The sequence below is a fragment of the Panthera tigris genome, chromosome F2 (assembly GCF_018350195.1).
Source record: "Panthera tigris isolate Pti1 chromosome F2, P.tigris_Pti1_mat1.1, whole genome shotgun sequence".
NCBI lineage: Eukaryota > Metazoa > Chordata > Mammalia > Carnivora > Felidae > Panthera > Panthera tigris.
This window is the reverse complement of record NC_056676.1, coordinates 49,316,205-49,336,937: the sequence shown is the minus strand read 5'-3', so window position 1 is coordinate 49,336,937 and position 20,733 is coordinate 49,316,205. Positions and strand designations below refer to the sequence as shown.

At 39.4% G+C, this 20,733-nt stretch overlaps 1 protein-coding gene across 6 annotated transcripts in view; it reads right to left on the bottom strand.

The window, feature by feature from the left end:
* RIMS2 (regulating synaptic membrane exocytosis 2) overlaps positions 1 to 20,733 on the bottom strand; it is a 601,992-nt gene that overhangs the window by 11,120 nt on the left and 570,139 nt on the right. Inside the window, exon 1 of one of the 6 annotated variants that reach the window (XM_042972685.1) lies at positions 19,537 to 19,678. The exons of the other annotated variants lie outside the window; for them this stretch is intronic. Coding sequence (XP_042828619.1) covers positions 19,537 to 19,678 — 142 coding nt within the window. Of the gene's footprint in view, positions 1 to 19,536; positions 19,679 to 20,733 lie in introns of those variants that run through there. 6 annotated transcript variants of the gene reach the window in all.

Sequence of the window (20,733 nt, the reverse complement as noted above, 5' to 3'; positions counted from 1 at the left end):
CAAACCCAGAACATGGGGTTTTGTTCAAGAGAATTGGCTTAGTCTCTTTAAAAAGTTAATATCGTGGGGGAAAAAAAAGTTAACATCATCACAATAAACAAACTAACAAGGCCAGGGAATTGGTCCAGATTTTAAAATATCACAGAGATATAACCATTAAATGCTATGAGTATATTTTGACTTCTTTTTGGGAAAAAATAAAACAAGAAATACTAAAAGCAAAACATTCTAAAAGCAACTTAAGGACAAATAGGGAAAATCTGAACATGAATTGGATATTAGACAGGATAGGAAAATAGTTAATTTTCCTAACAATAAGGGCATGTATTATAAAAATTTCCTTATCATTATAGATATATGAGGAAGTATTTAGACCTGAAATGTTCTACTGTCTGAAACTTGCTTTCAAATAGTAGAGCAAAAATGCACATATACACAAAAAAGGGAAAATGTTTTTTAAGAAAGAGTAGGGATGAGGAAGAGACTCTTGGTACTCGTACATTTAATATTTACGACCATTTGACAATGATCCCCAAATGGCTACACCTAAAAGTCATATAACTCTGTCCAGGGGTAAACTGGAGTCACGGAAGGTGCCAGGCTGTTGTTCAAGAGCCCAGCCAAGGGCTAGGATCCTGGCCTCTCCGTGTGGCATCCGTAAGATACATCACCTCCAAGTGAGACGGACCCCTTCAGTGAAGCTGGAAACGTGGAATGAGGATATGTACAGGAACCCGGCTTTCAAAGGAAATGAGATTCCTAAAGGACACACAGCCTTTTGATATCGGTCTCCACCACAATAAGAGTAACTTGAAAACCTGCTATTACAGGTTGATGAGGACCAGCGACCATTTGTCAAAGGACAATACAATGAGAGTGTAATCCTCATGTTTACAGACTGCTTTTTACCTGCATTCTCTGTAGAACAACTCTAACAGTCCCCATTTTACAGACACAGCGTCCATGGGCCCTGGCAGCTTACACAAGGTGACAGAACTAAAGTTTATACACAGTTCCCTGACTCCCGATTCTCTGCTTTTTGCTGATTTGTTATCAGAATACAGCCAATGGGTAGCCTGCACGGAAGGCCCTGTTAGAGGCAGCTGGTGAGGTGGAAAGAGTGGGGCATGCTCAAGGGGTCAGGCCCTGGGGTCAGACTGGTTCTCTTTGAACCCCCACCTAACCACATACAAGCTGGGTGACATCGAGCGAGTTACTTACTCCCTCTGACTCAGTTTTCTCAACCTGTCTAATGGCAGAGACAATAATGCCTACCTCATAGGATTTTTGTGAAAATAAGAAAAATAATATCTTTAAAGTGCTTAGGAAAGTGCTTGATACACGGAAAATCTTCAATTAATGGTACTGTCGTTACTACGACTACCAGGTAGGGAATCAGAAAACATGTTTTCCAGGCAAATCTCTACCACTAACTAGCTGACTCTGGTTTTCTCTGAGTCATAGTCCCTGAGTCTCTGGTTCCTCATTTATGAAAATGGCAAGGAATGGGGGCAGGGGGTGACAGATTATTTCTGCTCTCTTTTAGCTATAAAGTCTATGAGTTTGTGTCATTAGTCTATGACCAAGACCATGATTAACAGCATACATTAAGGAGATAATGTGACTTATTGTCATCCGATGGAATCAAAGGATTCTATGCAATACACTGAGCGTTTATAGTAGCTCCTTATGTCTGATACACAATAGACTTATTTAAAAAGTAAATGTATTTTTCAGTATTACAAATCCTTTGCATCACATTCACAATGAAAGTAATTTAGCCTAAATACGATTGATCATGGTGATTCACATTTAATGCTCCAAAAGCTTTGTCATGTCAGCCAACCTAAAAACTGAATCTGGATAACAGAGGATTTGGTGTCTACATGAAGTCAGTGTAGTAGCCAGAACTCTAAGATGGACCCATGATTATGTTACTTTATACAGCAAAATGGACTTTGCAGATGTAATTAAGGTTACTAATCAGTTGATCTAAAGATAGGGAGATTAGGGGCACCTGAGTGGCTCAGTCGGTTAAGCATCCGACTTCCGCTCAGGTCATGATCTCGTGGTCTGTGAGTTCGAGCCCCGCGTCGGGCTCTGTGCTGACAGTTCGGAGCCTGGAGCCTGCTTCCGATTCTGTGTCTCCCTCTTCTCTCTGCCCCTCCCCAGACAGTTCACACTCTGTCTCTGTCTCTCTCAAAAATAAATAAACATTAAAAAGAATTAAAAAAAAAAAAAAAGATAGGGAAATTATCTGAGTGGGCCTAACACACCCACATGAACCTTTTTAAAAGCAGAGTGCTTTCTTTGGCTAATTCCAGAAGAGTCAGCGAGAGATCTGAAACACGAAGGATTCAGTGCACCTTGTTTGGTTCAAGATGGAGGGGATCGTGTGGAAAGAACCTGTGAGCAGCCTCTAGCTGCTGTGAGGCAGCAAGAACACGGAGACCTCGGCCTCCAACTGCAAGGAACTGGATTTGGCCAACAACTTGAATGTCCCCGAAAGCAGTTTTCCCCCAGAGCCTCCAGACAATAACTCAGCACAGCCAACACCTGACTTCAGCCATGTGATATCCCTTTTTTTTCTTTAATTTTTTTTTTAACGTTTATTTATTTTTGAGACAGAGAGAGACAGAGCATGAATGGGGGAGGGTCAGAGAGAGGGAGACACAGAATCTGAAACAGGCTCCAGGCTCTGAGCTGTCAGCACAGAGCCCGACGCGGGGCTCGAACTCACGGACCGCGAGATCATGGCCTGAGCCGAAGTCAGCCGCTTAACCGACTGAGCCACCCAGGCCCCCCAGCCATGTGATATCCTAAGCAGAAAACCCAGCCATGTCATCCCAGATGTGTGGCTTACAGAACTAATGAACTGACAAATGAACTACTTAATTAATGAATTAACTAATTAATTAACTAATACATGAGTGTTGTGTTAAGCTATTAAATTTGTGAAAACTGTTAGGCAGCAATAGGTGATTTTTTAGATACATTTTCTTCTAACTGGCAAGCTCTATAAAAATTACCTATTGTGACCATAGGAGTGGACCAACTGAAATTATGCATAGGAACTCAACAGCCATGATTAAAAAATGTTTTTAAAGATATACATACGTGTGTGTGTGTATATACACATTACATACATATACATATATACATATAAGATATGTGCTTATGTTTGGATGTTTAAAAATACTCAGATAGTAGGGGCGCCTGGGTGGCTTAGTCGGTTAAGCATCCGACTTCGGCTCAGGTCATGATCTCACGGTCCGTGAGTTCAAGCCCCGCGTCGGGCTCTGTGCTGACAGCTCAGAGCCTGGAGCCTGCTTCGGATTCTGTGTCTTCCTCTCTCTCTGACCCTTCCCTGTTCATGCTCTGTCTCAAAAATAAATAAACGTTTAAAAAAAATTAAAAAAAATACTCAGCAACCTATAGGACTAAGGCCCAGATTATATTGGGGTAGAGCCCTTAAAACCACTCTGGTAGGTATTTTGAACCATAGTGCATTTGCAGAAGATGCCTGCAGGTAAAAACCAAGTTCTTGAATTGCCAAACATCACAGGCAGAAAGCCGAACACAGGAGGTGTCCTTGTTATTCTGTTCTGCTTAGTCTGATGACTCATTCACTTGGCACCCTGTGTATTCAAAGAAAGCCACTTGATTAAATAAACAACAAAGGGTCAGTTTCCCCTAATAATATCTGAAAACTCTTTGAGTGACTAAAGGTCCCCCCTGCTACTGATTTGGAAACTTTCCTAAACCCCCAGATGAGGCTCAAAATGAAACGCCGAACTTAGCGTTATGGGGGCTTCTTTCCAAATCTTGTGTCCACAGAACCCATTCCTGCTTCCTAGCCCTTGGAAGGTCTCGTCTCCTGTTTGCAGGCAGGGTTACTGTAGAGTCAGGATTCTCCTGACAATTAGTGTGGGAAACGATTTACAGAAACAGGTGGGAGAGGTTGGTATTTTCTAAAAACTGACTTTAATTTTAGTTTTGGCCACAATTTATGTGCGTTGAGTTAATAAGGCACTGATTTTGCATTTTATTAAACATTACCATTTCCAGAGTGAGTATAATTTAGGGAAGCCATTTGCATCACATTTAGAGAATATAAAAATGCATTAAAAATCAGAATTTCTAAAATTATCGATACATAGAATTTCAGAAGCTGTCTCAGGAATCCAGTGTACTTTGTGGTTTATGTACCCCTTTATTGTAGCGATAAGAAAACGGAGGTCCAGAGCGGCTAGTTTCCCTTTAGTAGAAGATTTTCAAATGGAACTTTATTCCACCTAACCCCTCCAACTCCTCCAACTTTCAAGTTTTAAGAATCAACTCCAGCACTCCCTCCCACCTCTATGGTGGCCCCTGTGGACATAACTTCCCATCTGCAGATTATATATCAAAACATGAAGGAGGTAGATTTATTTACCTGTTTGACCTGCAGGACTTCCAATTCTGGGATACTCATGAGTAGTACTATAATTGCATATAAAAGCTGTGTACTTATGTTTGTCAGGGCTTCTTACTATAATACATGCAATTCAAACCTCTGAAAATCTCAACAAAACAGGCGCAAATATCTGATCATTTCTTCTGAGCTAAACCAGGATCTGCATCAACAATCAAAATAATAGAAATTAACAGAAAGTAGCAGTTGATTTCTAAGATTGCTTCAGAGTTTGCCACAAATCCGTTTGTTCCAACAGCTTTGTCGTAACTATCACGACAGTTGTGGAGTCAATAGCTACAATACAGTGAGCGACAAACAGGAGTCACAATTACAATAGACATTAGGTCTGTTCGAATATATTCACCTTCCCCCCCCCACTCCCGAAGTTAGGTGTGGTCATGTGACTTGCTAAGCCCAGTGAGATGCGGGCAAAACTGGCCCTTGTAACTTCAGGGCAGAAGCTTCAACAGCTGAAGCGAGAGTCACCATGTCCCCCCTCTTCTATGTGGAAGCAGATAGCAACAGGCACCTCCACTGGCCTGGGTCCCTGAGCACAGCCACAAGTATGGCACTCAATGGACATGCAGAAGGAGTGAGACATGAATTCTTTGAGTCAAGCCACTGATAATTCTGAGTCATTTGTTATCACAGCATAACCTAACTAATTCTAGGAGATACACAGACACTAGCCATAACACAGTATTCCATTCTCTTAAAACTAATGGGTTCTAAGTTTTGTAATTTTTTCCTTTTTTCAGCATCATTTAAATATTTATCACTTTGAATACAGTCCTCTTAATTAAAACTCTGCATTTGGTATTTTTTTTTATAACTGCTTTCATCGCTTCTATCTTATTAGTATGCCTAAAGAAATTTTAATCATTGCTCTTAAACTTCAGATTCATATTTTAAAAACATTAATATAATTTTTAATAAACTTCTAATTTTAGAATAGCTTTAGATTTACAGGAAAATTGGTACAATGGTACAGAAAATTCCAGTATACTCTACACCTATTTTTCCCTATTATTAACATCTTACATGGCTATGGTACATTTGTCATAATTAATGAACTAATACTGATACATGGCTATTGACTAAAATGTATGCTTTACTGAGATCCCCTTGGTTTTTAATCTAAATTTTTTTTTCTAATCCATGTCACATTATATTTTGTCATCGTATCTCCTTAGTCTCCTCATAGAGACAGATTTTTGATGTCTCTAATTTCTGACATCCTTTTTCATCTGTAACTCATTTTAGTTTGCTCTTTGCATGTGAAATTAATATGCAGTACTAGAATTCACCATAGTATAAATATACCATTAATGAAACCACTTATTTTTATTTAAAAAACAATGAATAAGTTGAAAATGCTCATCTATAGAAAAATAGAAAAATATTTCATGCCATCAGTAAAAAATAAGTGTATGAAAATTATCAATACTAAATTAATTTATACCATATGGCATAATGTAAAGGGACTAAGTTAATATACATATTTTTAAATAGTTTATTTAAAAAAGCTCAGCTGTCTTTCAGATAAGAATTAAATTAAAATCAGTATTCCCAGGGTGCCCAGGTGGCTCAGTCAGTTAAGTGTCTGACTTCAGCTCAGGTCATGATCTCACGGTTGGTGAGTTTGAGCCCTGCGTCGGGCTCTGTGCTGACACAGCTCAAAGCCTGGAGCCTGCTTTGGATTCTGTGTCTCCCTCTCTCTCTGCCCCTCCCCTGCTGGTGCGCGCTCTCTCTCTCTCTCTCTCTCTCTCTCTCTCTCTCTCTCTCTCAAATAAATAAAAACATTAAAAAAAATTACATTCCTGATGTAATGATTCAGGCAAGGATCAGTACTGGATGTTAAAATCATTTGATGAGGGACACCCGACTGGCTTAGTCAGTTAAGCATCCGACTTGGCTCAGGTCACGATCTCACAGTCTGTGAGTTCGAGCCTGGCATTGGGCTCTATGCTGACAGCCCAGAGCCTGGAGCCTGCTTCAGATTCTGTGTGTGTGTGTCTCTCTCTGACCCTCCCTTACTCACACTTTGTCTCCCTCTCTCTCTCTAAAAGAAATAAACATTTAAAAAATTAAAAAATAAATAAGTAAAATCATTTGATGAAAGGTTTTGGGGAAATAGGATATTCACATGGCACCAAAGTATTACCTCAGTGATTATTTAGTAATTATAAAGGGAAAGATATCTCCTCCTCCCTAGAAGGAAAGTGGCAGTCATCTCTAAACCAAGTGATCAAAATGAGCATACCTAAGAGTCAGAAAACTTATTATGTGTCTACTGATGGATGTATAAAGTTTATGTCACCTGTGACATTAATTTGTTTTATTTTTAAAAATTTTTAAGTTTTCATTTACTTATTTTGAGAGAGAGAGAGAGAGAGAGAGTGAGAGCACGAGTGGGGGGTGCAGAGAGACAGGGAGAGGGAGAGAATCCCAAGCAGGTTCTGCACTGTCAGTGCAGAGCCCCCTGTGGGGCTCAAACTCATGAACTGTGAGATCATGACCTAAGCCAAAACCAAGAGTCGAGTGCTTAACTGACTTGAGCCTGAGCCACCCAGGCGCCCCCTCACCTGTGACATTTAAACCGAAACTAACCATGTCTCTAGATCTAATGTCCAGTTAACAGGGAAGACAGGGAATAGAGATAACAATCAAACAAATCCAGATTGTTAGATATTCTATAAGACAACTTTGTCTGGATTCTTCAATAGTTAGTATCATGGAAAAAAAACAACAACAACAGGTAAAAGTACTGTTTAAGATTCTACCTAACAATCAAATGCAATGAATGAGCCTTGACTAGATCTTGCATTGAGGAAAAAATATAACAAAAAGCCATAAAATGCAATTTGGGGATAACTGAAAAAACTGCATTAGGAAGAGACATTAGATGATAGCGATTTTTTGTTAATTTTATTGTTTATGTAGTTTTTTTAAATTAGGAGATACATGCTTATCTTATCTTGTTCTCAAATACTCAGCAAAAATGCATACTGTGTGTGCATGAGAGAGAGAGAAAGGGAAGCAGGGAAGAGACCGGAAGATAAAGTCAAAGAAAAATTGGTCAATCATTCACTTTACTACGCTCTTTTTGAATGTTTAAAATATTTCACAATAAAAGTTGGGAAAAATTCAATTACTAAATTCACATCAAAGGAAGGAAAGAAAGAGCTATTGTGTCTTGACTTACTTGTATGTGGAGACGTTTGGATATAAAATCTACCTGCTTCTAGTCCTCATAAGAGTGTTACCTGGTGGTTATTATCACTATCATTTTCTTTTTGAGGAAACTGCCTAAGTTACACAGCTAGCAAGTGACACATGTTACACTTGAACCCAAACCCTAGCAATGTCAAAGCCTATGCTTATTTCTCAAAGCAGCCTGTCTTCCATCTTATTTAGTATTTTGGGGGGCGCCTGGGTGGCTCAGTCGGTTAGGCGGCCGACTTCGGCTCGGGTCATGATCTCGCGGTCCATGAGTTCAAGCCCCGCCTCGGGCTCTGTGCTGACAGCTCAGAGCCCAGGGCCTGTTTCAGATTCTGTGTCTCCCTCTCTCTGCCCCTCCCCAATTCATGCTCTGTCTCTCTCTGTCTCAAAAATAAATAAACATTAAAAAAAAAAATTTTAGTATTTTGGACACTAATTTCTGATTCCACAGTAACCAGTGACTTGAAACCTCATCTCATGTTCTCACTGCATGTCCAAATAAACTTAAAATAAACTGTTTTATGAACATTGTTGAGATTCAGACCAATTCATGCTTTGTTGTTTTATTATGGAAAATGGGAAAATGTTAATTTATTGCTAAATTCTGACTTCATGAACGTGATGGCAAAAAACCCAAAAAAACCCCAAAAAACAAAAAAAAAAGAAAAAAACAAAAACCCAACAACAGACTCTTAGCTATAGAGAACACACTGATGGTTACCAGAGGGGAGGTGGGTGGGGGTGATGGGGATTAAAGGGTACACTTAGGACAAGCATTGAGTCATGCATAGAACTGTTGGATCACTACATTGTGCACTTGAAACTAATATAACACTCACTCTGTGCTAACCATACTGGAATCAAAATTAAGAACTTTAAAAAATTACCATAAAGATGAAAAAAAAGTATACTTATGATAAAATTCAAACAAATGTGTCAGAAATAGCTATTCCTTATTATATACATTTGCATTTCTATCTCTCAACATGTCACTTTGGATCTATCCATAGCAAAAAGTGGAGATTTCATCAAATGATGCCACAGCAAATAGTATTAAATATAGAGTGAAAAATTATGGATTTGTGAAGTTAAAAAGGACCTTGACTCTTTTGTGTCTTGATCCTCATCTGTAAAACAAAGGGGCTATTATAAGAACAAAAACTGCAGACCAATATCTCCCAGGAAAACAGACTCAAAACCTTCAACAAAATATTAGCAAGTCAAATGATGAAGTCGGATTTATCTCAGTTATGCAATGCTGGTTCGGTATTCACAAATTATTTAATGTTATATATCACACAAACAAGTTAGAAAAGAAAAAGCCCATGATCATATCAGTAGACCCAGAAAAGCATCTGACAAAATCCAACATGCATTCATGATAAAAACTCAGTAATCTAGGAATAGAGCTTTCTCAAGTTGATAAAAAAGCTCTATAAAAAATTTAAAGCCAACAACAAATTTAATAGTGAGAAACTCAAAGCTCTCCCACCAAGATTCAATACAAGGCAAGTATGTTCTTTCTCTAACTCCTTTTCAACAGCATACTGGAAATTCTAACTAATGCAATAAGACCACAAAAAAAAAAAAAAAAAAAAAAAAAAAAAAAAAAAAGAAGAAAGAAAAGTTAAAAGAAAAAAAAAGAAATACAAATTATACAGATTGAGAAGGAAGAAATAAAACTGTTTTTGCTCACAGATAGTATAATGTTTATGCAGAAAATCTGAAAAAATAGATATAAAAACTCCTAGACTAATAAATAATTATAGCAAAGTTGTAAAACACAAGGTTAATATACAAAAGTCAGTTTCTTTCCTATATCCCAGCAATGACTAAACAGAATTTGAAATAAAAAAACCAATATCATGTATATTAGCATATAAAAAAATAAAATGTTAGGTATAATATGAGGAAAACTACAAAACTCTGATGAATTAAATCAAAGAACTAAATAAATGGAAAGATATTCCATGTGTGTGGATATGAAAGCTTAATATTGTTGAGATGTTAGTTCTTCTCAAATTGATATATAGATCCAATGCAATCCCAATCAAAGTGCCAGCAAGTTATTTTGTAGATGCTGACAAACTGATTCTTAAGTTTATTATGGAGAGGCAAAAGACCCAGAAAGGTCAATATAATATTAAAAACAAAGAATAAAGTTGGAGGCTGACACCATCAAATTTCAAGACTACAGAAATCAAGACAATATTGTATTGGTGGAAGAATAGATAAGTAGATCAATGAAATAGAACACGGCCCAGAAATAGGCCCGAGAAGTGATGAATAAAGATCTGATACTATAATCTATGTGACAGTTTCAAAAATTATAAAATGCCATACAAATCTTTTTTTGAAAACTGGAATAATGTGAAATCATTCTAAACTTGCAGTAAGAAAATTATGTATAAATAAGTGGGGTCTTGCCATTCGAAAGCTGAGAGAGACTGCTGGCCAAAATGGATTAAGGCGTTGCCTTCCCACACAAACCCATTGTTTTCAGATGACATCAAGGTAGATGCCATTAAACTGAGAGCAAAGGAAGTGGGCAGAGCACAGAGGCTACAAACTAAAAGAACAGAATCTTAAGGCTTAAAATCTTTGTCAAATGAGGTGTTTGGTTAAAGTTACTCATAAATGAAACTGACTGGAATTAAACAGACTGTACAGCTATTGAACTTTTGAAAAACTAAGCCCAGTTGGAAAAGTCTGTTCAACTCTTTTAAAAAAAAAAACAAAAAACTTTTTTTATGTTTATTTATTTTTGACAGAGAGAGAGAGAGAGAGAGAGAGAGAGAGACAGAGCATGAGTGGGGGGGGGGGGGCAGAGAGAGAGAGGGAGACACAGGGAGACACAGAATCTGAAACAGGCTCCAGGCTCTGAGCTGTCAGCACAGAGCCTGACGCAGGGCTCGAACTCACAGACCACGAGATCATGACCTGAACTGAAGTTGGACGTTCAACCGACTGAGCCACCCAGGCGCCCCAAGTCTGTTCAACTCTTAAGGTAACTACTGAGTTTCCCAATGTGCACTAGCAAGAAGCAGGCAATGAATACTATACAGCCTCGTTTTCAATGCAAATCTTTGTGGTCAATGAAGAATAAAGACAAAGAAATACTTTTCCAGAAAACAGAACCAAGGATGCCAGATAAATAAACCAAGGAACGTATTGTACTGTCAATCTTTGCCATTCCTTCCAAGTGGGATTTGATCACTCTTGTGGACAATTCATTGCTTTGTATTTCCTATTCTCTCTTCTATATGAGAATTTTGATTTTCATTATCCTGTTGCTACTCTACCATTTAAATTGAATGTATTGTAAACAGATGACTTACCTTTAGGTTTATAGGTCACTATAACATGGAAAGCCCCATCTGGATATAAGGAAGACAGCTACACATCATTCAAACATCCTAGATTTCAATTTGCATGCAGTAAATGAATGGCATTTTAAGGTTGTCTTTCTAGAGGGAGAGACCGACTATGATCTGTATGGAAAATAAGAGTGTGCATGGATATTTGGGTAGCCAAATTTATAGAAAAAGTTAAAAGTAAGAGAGCCATAGTCTTTACCTCAGGCTTCTTTCATAGATTTTTTTCCCCCTTTTCCTATTTGCTTATGGTTATCAAGCAAAGAGGAAAATAACCCAATAGCAAACTAGTATTTAAAAATATTAAAAATAGGTAATTAGGCTAAGTTTAAGGGGTTTTCCCCTGGTAATTATTTTATATTACTAAGTCGATATTTCTTAATGGTTTGGGTCACTAGCATTTGAACCCTTTTCCTATGTATGAGAAAAAAAACCCCATCCTTCAATTGTAGATGCTAAAATTTGGGGGTATCATTTTTCCAGCCTGCCTGGCAGATAGGGCATGAACAATGACTGAGGTTCTGCTACTGAGGATTAGACACTACTACCCCAAACTTTGAATCTGAAGCTAGAGAAGCAAAGAAGCTGAGACACCACGGGCTCCCATTCTAATGAGGATGCTGGCCGCAATACAGAATTTCCAGGAAGGTCCTATAACAGTACGTAGCGATTCAACATCGAAGGTTGACAATGGTGTAAGCTGTGTTATCTGCGCCAAGCAGCGGCGTTAGTTCGCTAGGATTAGTTCCGCAGTATGTTTTGGGACAACGTTCCTAACCTCTGGCACAGGATCTCCAATCTTCCTAAAGATTCTGTGACCTATCCAATATCCTTTAGCAAATATCTTTTCCACCTAAACTGCTAGAATTGGTTTCTGTTGATTACAACTAGGCACCCTAAATGAAGCATACTACATATACATGGTTCGTTTATAGTTTATAGTAAAAAAAAAATATGTGTCTAGTTTATATGGAGCTAAGTATACCCAACTTCTAGGTGTAGCACAAAGAACACATGCCTTTCAAGCATTCTTGTACCTGCAAGATTGGAAACAGTTATTTAAGCAATTTGGTCCCTTCCAGCTCTAATTGCTTCTTTCCATTTCATAATATGAACACAGAAATCAATCAGATACTTATTCCTTTATTCACTCACTACATATTTGCTAAGTACTTACTTGGTGTAAGGCACTGTGGGAGATAAATATATGTAACACTTGATCACATAATTCCTTATATAATTTTACAATTTAGTAGGTGAGTTAAGATAGTAAATAAATAATGACAATCCAAGGCAATATATTCTAAGTGCTATATGAGTGCTATTAAGTACTGGGAGCCGTACCGTCCAATATAACAACATAACTTCGTGTGAATGATGGAAACGTTCGATAATTCTGCACTGTCCAGTAAGGTAGTCACTAGTCATGTGTAGCTACTGAGTGCTCCAAATGTGGCTAATGTGACTCTGGAAATAATTTACAATTTAATTTGGTTTTAATCTATTTCAATTTAAAAAGCCACATGACTAGTGCTTTCTGTATTGGACAGCACAGATCTAGTTCAGAAAAAGGTTAACACATTTTGATATGGGACCAGGAGAGAATAATAACCATGACAATGCAGTGCACAACCCCTCTCTAAGGTGAGTGTTATTATGCACATTTCACATAAAAATGAGGAAACTAGAGCTCAAGGACATTAAGTACCTTGCTTAGTTCACACAACTAGGAAAAGGTGGAGTTAATACTCCAAACCCAGGTCTATGCCCATTCACCTTTTCCTCTGCCTACAGAAACTTAAACGGATTCTGAAGACTTCATAGAGAAGATATGAGTTGAGCTTTGAAAGGCAACTGGATACAGTTGTAGATACAGTGTATCTACAGTGCAGATACAGTGGTAGAACAAGAATCGAAAGGAAGGCATGAACAAAAACTTGGGAGGCAAAGAGCAAGAAGGCTTAGTTTTACTGAATTACTGGATTCCCAAAAGGCCTTAGAAGCCAGGGAAGCTATGCTGTATATAAGAACTGATTGTTAAAGATTTTGAGTGTCAGGCTAAAGGCACTATTTAGTAGGAGATAGGAATCTACTGAAGCTTTTGGAGGAAGAGCAGTGTCAAGATCAAGGTCATATTTAAGAGAACTGATTCAGGGGCAATGAAGTTGGACTGCAGTGGGGAGACCCAGAAGGTAGAGAGCAGGTTGGGAGACTCTCAGAAGATTTTAACAGGGAGCAAACGTGGTCCTAAACTATCAAGGTGACAATAAGAATGGGAAGGAAGAAAGCAGTTCCCTGACAGAAGTTGCCAACTGGTGAAACACATTTGGTCAACAGGTTATGTTTTGTTTGGCCCAAGTAATGTTTATATTTTTTCATTTAGGTGCCAACATTGTAAAAGTTAAAGATTTTAAGTAAGCATCCAGATTTATAGCTTTTCTCTTAGGGAAAAAAGAAAAGTAAGTTTGCCAACCCTGGGCTGATACCCAATTTGGCATCAATGAACTGAACAGAGCGTTCACCATTTCTTTTTGGATGGGTAAGCTTTCTCCAGCTTTTCAGAGTCCTTGCTTTTCCCATTTGTATTACATCTGGCCTGCCTCACTGATGTAGGTTACTGCCTGGCCCATGATTCAGACAAGAGTAAGAGAACAGCTGATCACTGAAATAGCTAAAATAAACAGTCTTTTCATTTAGTTTCATCTTAAGAAATAATCCTTCAAAACTTAAACTGGTACTATCATTTCTATGTTAGCTTTTTTCTTCAATTGTTCAAATAATATACATACACAGCATTAGGTAAATCCCCCCCCCCCCCATCAAACACTGTTACAGTAGAGTTAGAGATAGGAACAACTGTATAGAATGATCTTGTCTGATCATTAATAAGGGCCTACTTAAAGAGCAACAGAGTATTTACATTAAACCATAGTCTTTGGCAGCAAATGGGATGTTGCCATTACCACCTTCTAGTGGGTTTCTTTCGTAAGTCATTATACACAAGATGTCTCCCTAGGGAAGCTCATCCCCATTTCTAGTTCTGAATTTAGTGGGCTCACTGCAGGATGAAAGAAAATTGGGGTTAAACTTGACTTTTGTATTAAAGTTTTAAGTTACTCTAAAGATATTGTTTGGACACTTACCAATGAAAAATTCTGAATCTCAGACAAATAGGTAATATTTAATAAGTACTCTGAATGAAACTGTTCTTTCATTTATTTCTTTAATTGCAAAATCTTTTACTTCACCATATCTGCCTAGAATGTAAACCTAATGTAAAAATGTTGTGCTATCAGGGTGCCTGGGTGGCTCAGTTGGTTGAGCATCCGACTTTGGCTCAGGTCATGATCTCACAGTTCATGAGTTCAAGCCCTGTGTCGGGCTCTGTGCTGACAGCTCGGAGCCTGGAGCCTGCTTCGGATTCTGTGACTCCCTCCCTCTGCCCCTTCCCTGCTCTTGCTCTGTCTCTCTCTGTCTCTCAAAAATGAATAAATGTTAAAAAAAATTTTTAAAAATGTTGTGCTACTGTTGAATATGCTATGGACTCATTTATGAAATGATGTATTATATATAATCAATCATAATCTAGGAAAAACAGTATCTCCTAAGAAAAGATACACATTTAGACTAAAACTGACTATCCACGTCCTGCCCCAATATTGGCATTGTCAAGATATGCAAAAACTATGATCACCAAATTTTAAAAAGTCTAGATCACATATTAAATTTAAAAACAATATAGGGGTCCTGGGTGGCTCAGTCAGTTAAGCGTCAGACTCTAGATTTCTGCTCAGGTCATGATCTCACGGTTCGTGAGTTTGAGCCTGGCGTCCGGTTCTGCGCTGATAGCACGAAGCCTGCGTGGGATTCTCTCTCCCCCTCTCTCTCTGCTTCTCTCTCTCTCTCTCTCTCAACATAAATAAGTAAACTTAAAAAAAAGAGAATTAAGTGTATCATTTTGCCATATACAAAGATTAGACTAAGAAAGTTTTTTTTATACTCTTCCTATTTGTTGCACGGTCTCTTAAAGAATGAAGGTGAATTAAATAGGTATTACTATTAGTCCCTGTAGTTCCTTTTAAATTAATTCCTCACAGCTTCATTATCATATGCAAAAAACCTTTTCTCAGTTTTTCTGGTAAAAACTATTCCTGTTTCTTGGATGGTTTTCCTATAATTTAATTTTCAAGCTAGTGGCATGTAAAAGAAATTAAATGAACTAATTAATTCAGTTACTAGCACTAAGTTGATAGAATCTCTTCCGTACGATTGCCAAAGCCAGATTTTAACTGAAGAAGGCAGGCCATAAAATCAAGCAAATCAAATTCATCACATATTACACGTACATAACTGAACAAGAACCACTAGCCTTTAACCAGAGGTAACATTAAATAGCCTCTGAGAAACCAGATCTACCAAGTGTTAGAAAATGTGCCATGTTCTTCCGTTATAAGACCATAATCATTTGCCCTTGAACCCACGGGTGGCAAGTTGTGGGGAAGCCTGTCCTACTAAGAATGGTAACTTTTCCTTGAAATGATTCCTTCTTTCTTAGAATTACATGTAATGGTTAAAAATTCTACATCCAATAATATTCCACGTGGGGGCTCCATGTCAAGGCCAAGTAGTTTACACAGTGAAGTTAATATTTATCTCATAGGGTTCAGTGATAAAATAAATAATCATAATTCATAAACTGTTAAGTAACAAGTTAGGGACTATTATTAATTTTACTTAAAAAAAAAAGCTGCTCAGAGGATTGGAGTCTTGGGAATATATCCAGGGACAAGGAAGCAAAAACAAAACAAAAAGACCCAAAAACACATAAAAAAGAATTGCAAGCATACAAAAGTGATGCTACAAAGACCAATCAAGAATCTTATTTTGTTTATAGGAATGACCCTTTCATCCTCAAGGAAGTCAGCCCCATTGAAATGTATAATCCGTGGCCAAGTTGTTCAACGTCTCTAAATCTCAGCGTTCACACGTGTAAAATGTTGAAAATAGTAACTTCCTTGTGGAATTGTCATGAAATCAAAGGAATGTGGCACGTAAAATGTGTTCTATTATTATTATTGGTAACTGTTATTATTGTACTGTACCTGGTCGTCAACTCCGCAGCACATTACTAGGAAATGTAGTGTAATCATGAAGAAACAACACACAGAGTAGTTAGGATTATAAATTCCAGAGCCAGATTATGGATTTAGACCCTAGCTCTGACACTTCCTTGCTGTGGGCTCTCAGCAAATGGTTTTCACAGGTGCACCCAGCAGGCGAGAGACTGAGAGCTGTCACCGATGCTCAAATCCATGTTCCGCTCTCACTTTCTCAGGATGCCTTTCTCTCTTAAAGTAGATTTTCCTATAATCTCTTACTGCACTCTGTATTTCGCCATCCTAACGTTGGTCACAGTTACAATTCCATAGTTGTTCCTATTAATTTCTACTTCCATTAGACTGTAAGCTCTACAAGGGTGGGGAACATATACAGTCATTCAGGGACTACCATAGCTAACACATCAAATAGCCTCACTAAATATTTTTGAATGAAGGAATGAATGCAAACAACGTGGTCTCTCAAAATAAACTTCCTGCACACTACTTCATGTGCAGAATGGTAATGTCTGGATGTGCCCTATAAGAATGAAATGAGAATATCGAACTGGAGTGGAGAGTACATTTGAGATTAGTTATTTATACTATATCTGATCCGAAAAGACCAAAAAGAAAAAAAAAAAGACTAACTTTAAAATCAGACTAAAATCACTTCCATCAGTCAAATTAGTTAGCAGACTACTGATCTCTAGACAAGTTGTTCTCAACTGGTGTGAAAATCATCTGTTGTGATGCATTTACTTTCCTTTATAAATTAGAATGGATCTCATAGTTATGACTATATTCCTGAGTCAGCTTATGAGAGTACGTTATCCATATGAACTTCACGTATCCCTTGTGGGTGTCTCAATAGAAAAAGAAAATGTAGGCAACACTGCTCCAGGGCAGTGATTTTGAACTTTTGCAACTCTGCAGGGTATGTTGAAACACCCTAAAAAAACCTCAGGACTTTCAAGGATGGTAGAAATACTGCAAAATCAAAGAGGAAGGTTAGGATCTCTTTTCTTGGCTGTATCAATGACCAGTGGAAAGACCTCTCTTTTATGGGGAGTGCTTCCTCTCTAGTTACCTATAGAGAACTATATGCTTAATTTTAAAAACAATGGCTGCCTTTTGAAAGATTTTGTCTTGGCAACTCAATAAGCCGTATTATAAGACAAAGATCTATTTCAATTTCCCCTGTGTAGATATAAGATTCCCCTTTGGGACAGTCAATATAACCCAAGATTAAATACATGTACTTTCAGTTCTGAAAGTTTTCATGTTTATATAAGCTCTTCTTGTCTTTTCAGGATGGTATTCTGTAAACTCAACAATTCTAGTTGTAACTTAGGGAAGAATAATGATAGTTTCTCTGAAGCAAACTCAAGACTGAAGATTTGGTGTAAAAATTAAAAGTTGAGAAATGAGCCTATAATTAAATAATTATATTTAAATATGTATTTTCAGGTACACCTTGGTTTGAGTTCTAGCTTCACCCCTTGCTAGGCATGTGACTGTTGGCAAGTATATGAAAATAATAGTCTAGTATAGCCCAGAGTTGGGTGCACAGGTTGTATTGTGGACGGCTTGGGTTCAGATGCAACTCTACTGCCTTGGGCAAGTTTCTAAACTTCTCTCTGCCTCAGTTTCCTCTTTATGAAATAGGGATAATAAAAATACTGCCTCATAAAGCTGTTGTGGGCCTAAAAGAATAAATACAGTTAAGTTGTTTGAACAGTGCCTGGCTCATAATAAATACTGAAAGTTTCAGCTACAATCATGATCATTCATTTATCCAGTGTGAGTTTCTAATTTCTTGACTTGTTTATATTTCCTGAGACTTTAAACATTTACTTGTAGAAAACAAGTAAATGTACAAATAAAAACAGCAGGGGCACCTGGGTGGCTCAGTCGGTTAAGCTTCTGACTTTGGCTCAGGTCATGATCTCACGGTCTGGTCCGGTCCATGAGTTTGAGCCCCACCTCGGGCTCTGTGCTGACAGCTCAGAGCCTGGAGCCTGCTTCAGATTCTGTGTCTCCCTGTCTCTCTGCCACTCCCCCGTTCACGCTCTGTCTCTCTCTCTCTCAAAAAATGAATAAACGTTAAAAAAATTTTTTTACAAAACAAAAACAGCAAAGGATTAGTATGAAAATTAAAAGTCGTGTTTATATAGGGAAGCACCCTATTAAAACTCTATTGATCTATATAGCAAACTGATACTGCAACAATAAGCTAGAAGAAATCTGGATAGCTCTATCTAGTGAATTCTTTTGAAGACCACTTTCCAGACATTGTTCATCCTCCCAGATTCCACCTCCCTGCCCCTCCACTGGGAAAAATAGGGGGGGGGGGATCTATTTCTACCTCTTCTTCGAACAGGTAGTTAGTTTCCTCTAAATCAGGACTCAGTGCAGATATCCCGATAAGAGATCACTGACTGTCACAGAATAAAAGCAAAATAAATTCTATTACCTACAATAATAGAGTTAACATGATTATGATACCTAATCTACTCTGGATATGCGTGTAAAGTCGAACACGGTTTGCAACTATCATATCAATAAATTAATAAACAGTATTTCAAATGTTGGGATGCCATTATTTAGCAGTCCATTCGGACTGTGAGTTACAAATTATATCTATTTCTGTTAGTTGTTAAATCTTATAGGAAAGTTCTTCATGAAGAAAACCTATGTTGTGTTATTTAAAACCTTAGGAAGGTCTTGAAACCATTTGGTGAAGAGTTTAAAACAATGAGTCCCCTCCCCCATTTTTCTCTTTAGCTTAATTACAATGGCATCCCTTTACACCAGAGATAGACAACCCGTGGTCACATTGACAGTACTGTGGCCTGTGAACAAAGTTCTCAGTGTCCAAGAGTACAAACCCGCCTTTAGTACGGTCAACCTTGGACCTGTCCATTGTATCACCCTTCCCCTCATCCGGATCTTGAGTTTACACGAGCTGAGATCCCGGTTTCAAAGTTGCGCTGCTGCCTCTCCTTTTAATTTTTACAGACTTCTGTCCTCGAGGCCAAATGCTAATACCGAGACTGCGGGAGTAAACAGAAACCAGAGCGGGGTGCACGGCCGCTGCCTTGCCTCCCACCAGACTACATCCTCGCTGAACTCGCAAGCACTTGATCATGAACTTTACTAGGAAAGCCGTTTCTCAAGTCAGCGCCCCTGGAGCTCTCGGAATAACCAACAGACGTAATTTGGCGCCTCGGCCGGCGCGCCCGGGGGTCGCTCGCCCGCGCGCAGTCCCCGAGAGCCGAGCGGGACAGGGACCCTGCCACCGGGGGCTCTCCCTCCCCTGCGAACCGTCCACCCACCGAGGAGCGAGGGGTGAACGGGCAGAAACGCCAACCACAGACGGCCTCACCTCCTTCCTCCTCCTCCAGGGAGTTCATGCAGGGAAAGTAGCCGGCCAGTGCCTCGAAGGAGGCGGAGAGGCTGCTGCGGCTCTGGGAGCGCTGCATGGAGCGCCCCGCGGCGCCGGCGCCCCCCAAGCCCTGCCGGCCCATCTTGGACGAAGACCCGCTCTTCCCGCGGTACAAGATACGAGGCGTCTTGGCGGCTGGGGCGCGGCGACCGCAGCGCTTCGGGGGCCGGGACGGTGCGGCGGGACCCTGGGGGTCTGGCCCCGGCCTCCCCGACCCGGTCCGGACCAGACGCGGCTTTCCCGGCTGCCGAGCCCTCCACTTTGCTGGGGGCCGGCCGGGAGGAGGGGATCGAGGCGGTGGCGGGCGGAGACGGGGCTGCTCGGGGCGAAAGTCCGAGGTCTCGCCGGGAGGGAGCTGAGGATCCCGGAGGCTGTGGCTGCCTGAGTCTCGCCGCCCTCCCCTCGCCGGGAGATGCTGCTGATGCTGTGGTCCCCGCCAATCAGCAGCCGCAGGGGGGAGGCGGCGGCGGCGGCGGCGGCGGGCTGGTGGCTCCGGAGCGCGCGCCTCTGCTTCTGGGCAACTCCGAGACCCAGAGCGGCCCCTGCTACCCGCTCCTCTTTCCCCTTGCGTGCTTAAGGCCAGACGGTGGTGTTAATTACGTGCACTGCGTTAGGCATCGCAGATGGCTAATACATCAGGCAAATTAGTGGTACTTCCCCTTTCCTCAGTTTCGCTTACAATTTGTTAGCGCTCCTCAAGCATAGCCAGGAAATAGTGACATTTTCTCCAAATCGTAACACAAGGCTCCCCAATTTACAACAGATTCCACGAAAGCCTAGAATTAAAACTTTCTTTTGTCTTCTGTCTTAAAAAAAAAAAAAAAGTCAACAGAGGAAAAAAGGTTAAAAAAAATTCAAGAGCCTGAAAAAGCACGGACACTAACAAAGTACTCTGACGCTTGTAAACTTTGCTTTAATTTCCAGAATGTTTAATGTTTTCTTTCCCTAAATAATCTACCTATTGTTGCTGAAAAGGACAATAAACACTGTAAGGCTTTAACATCTAAAAAAAGACATCCCCTTAACATGAAGTTGGAAGTCAGACAAACGTACTAGAAACAAAAGTTTGTAAGTGAAATTAACATGTCACATTCTGTAAACTGCAAATCTCTAGCCCAGGATATAAAGCAACCACAA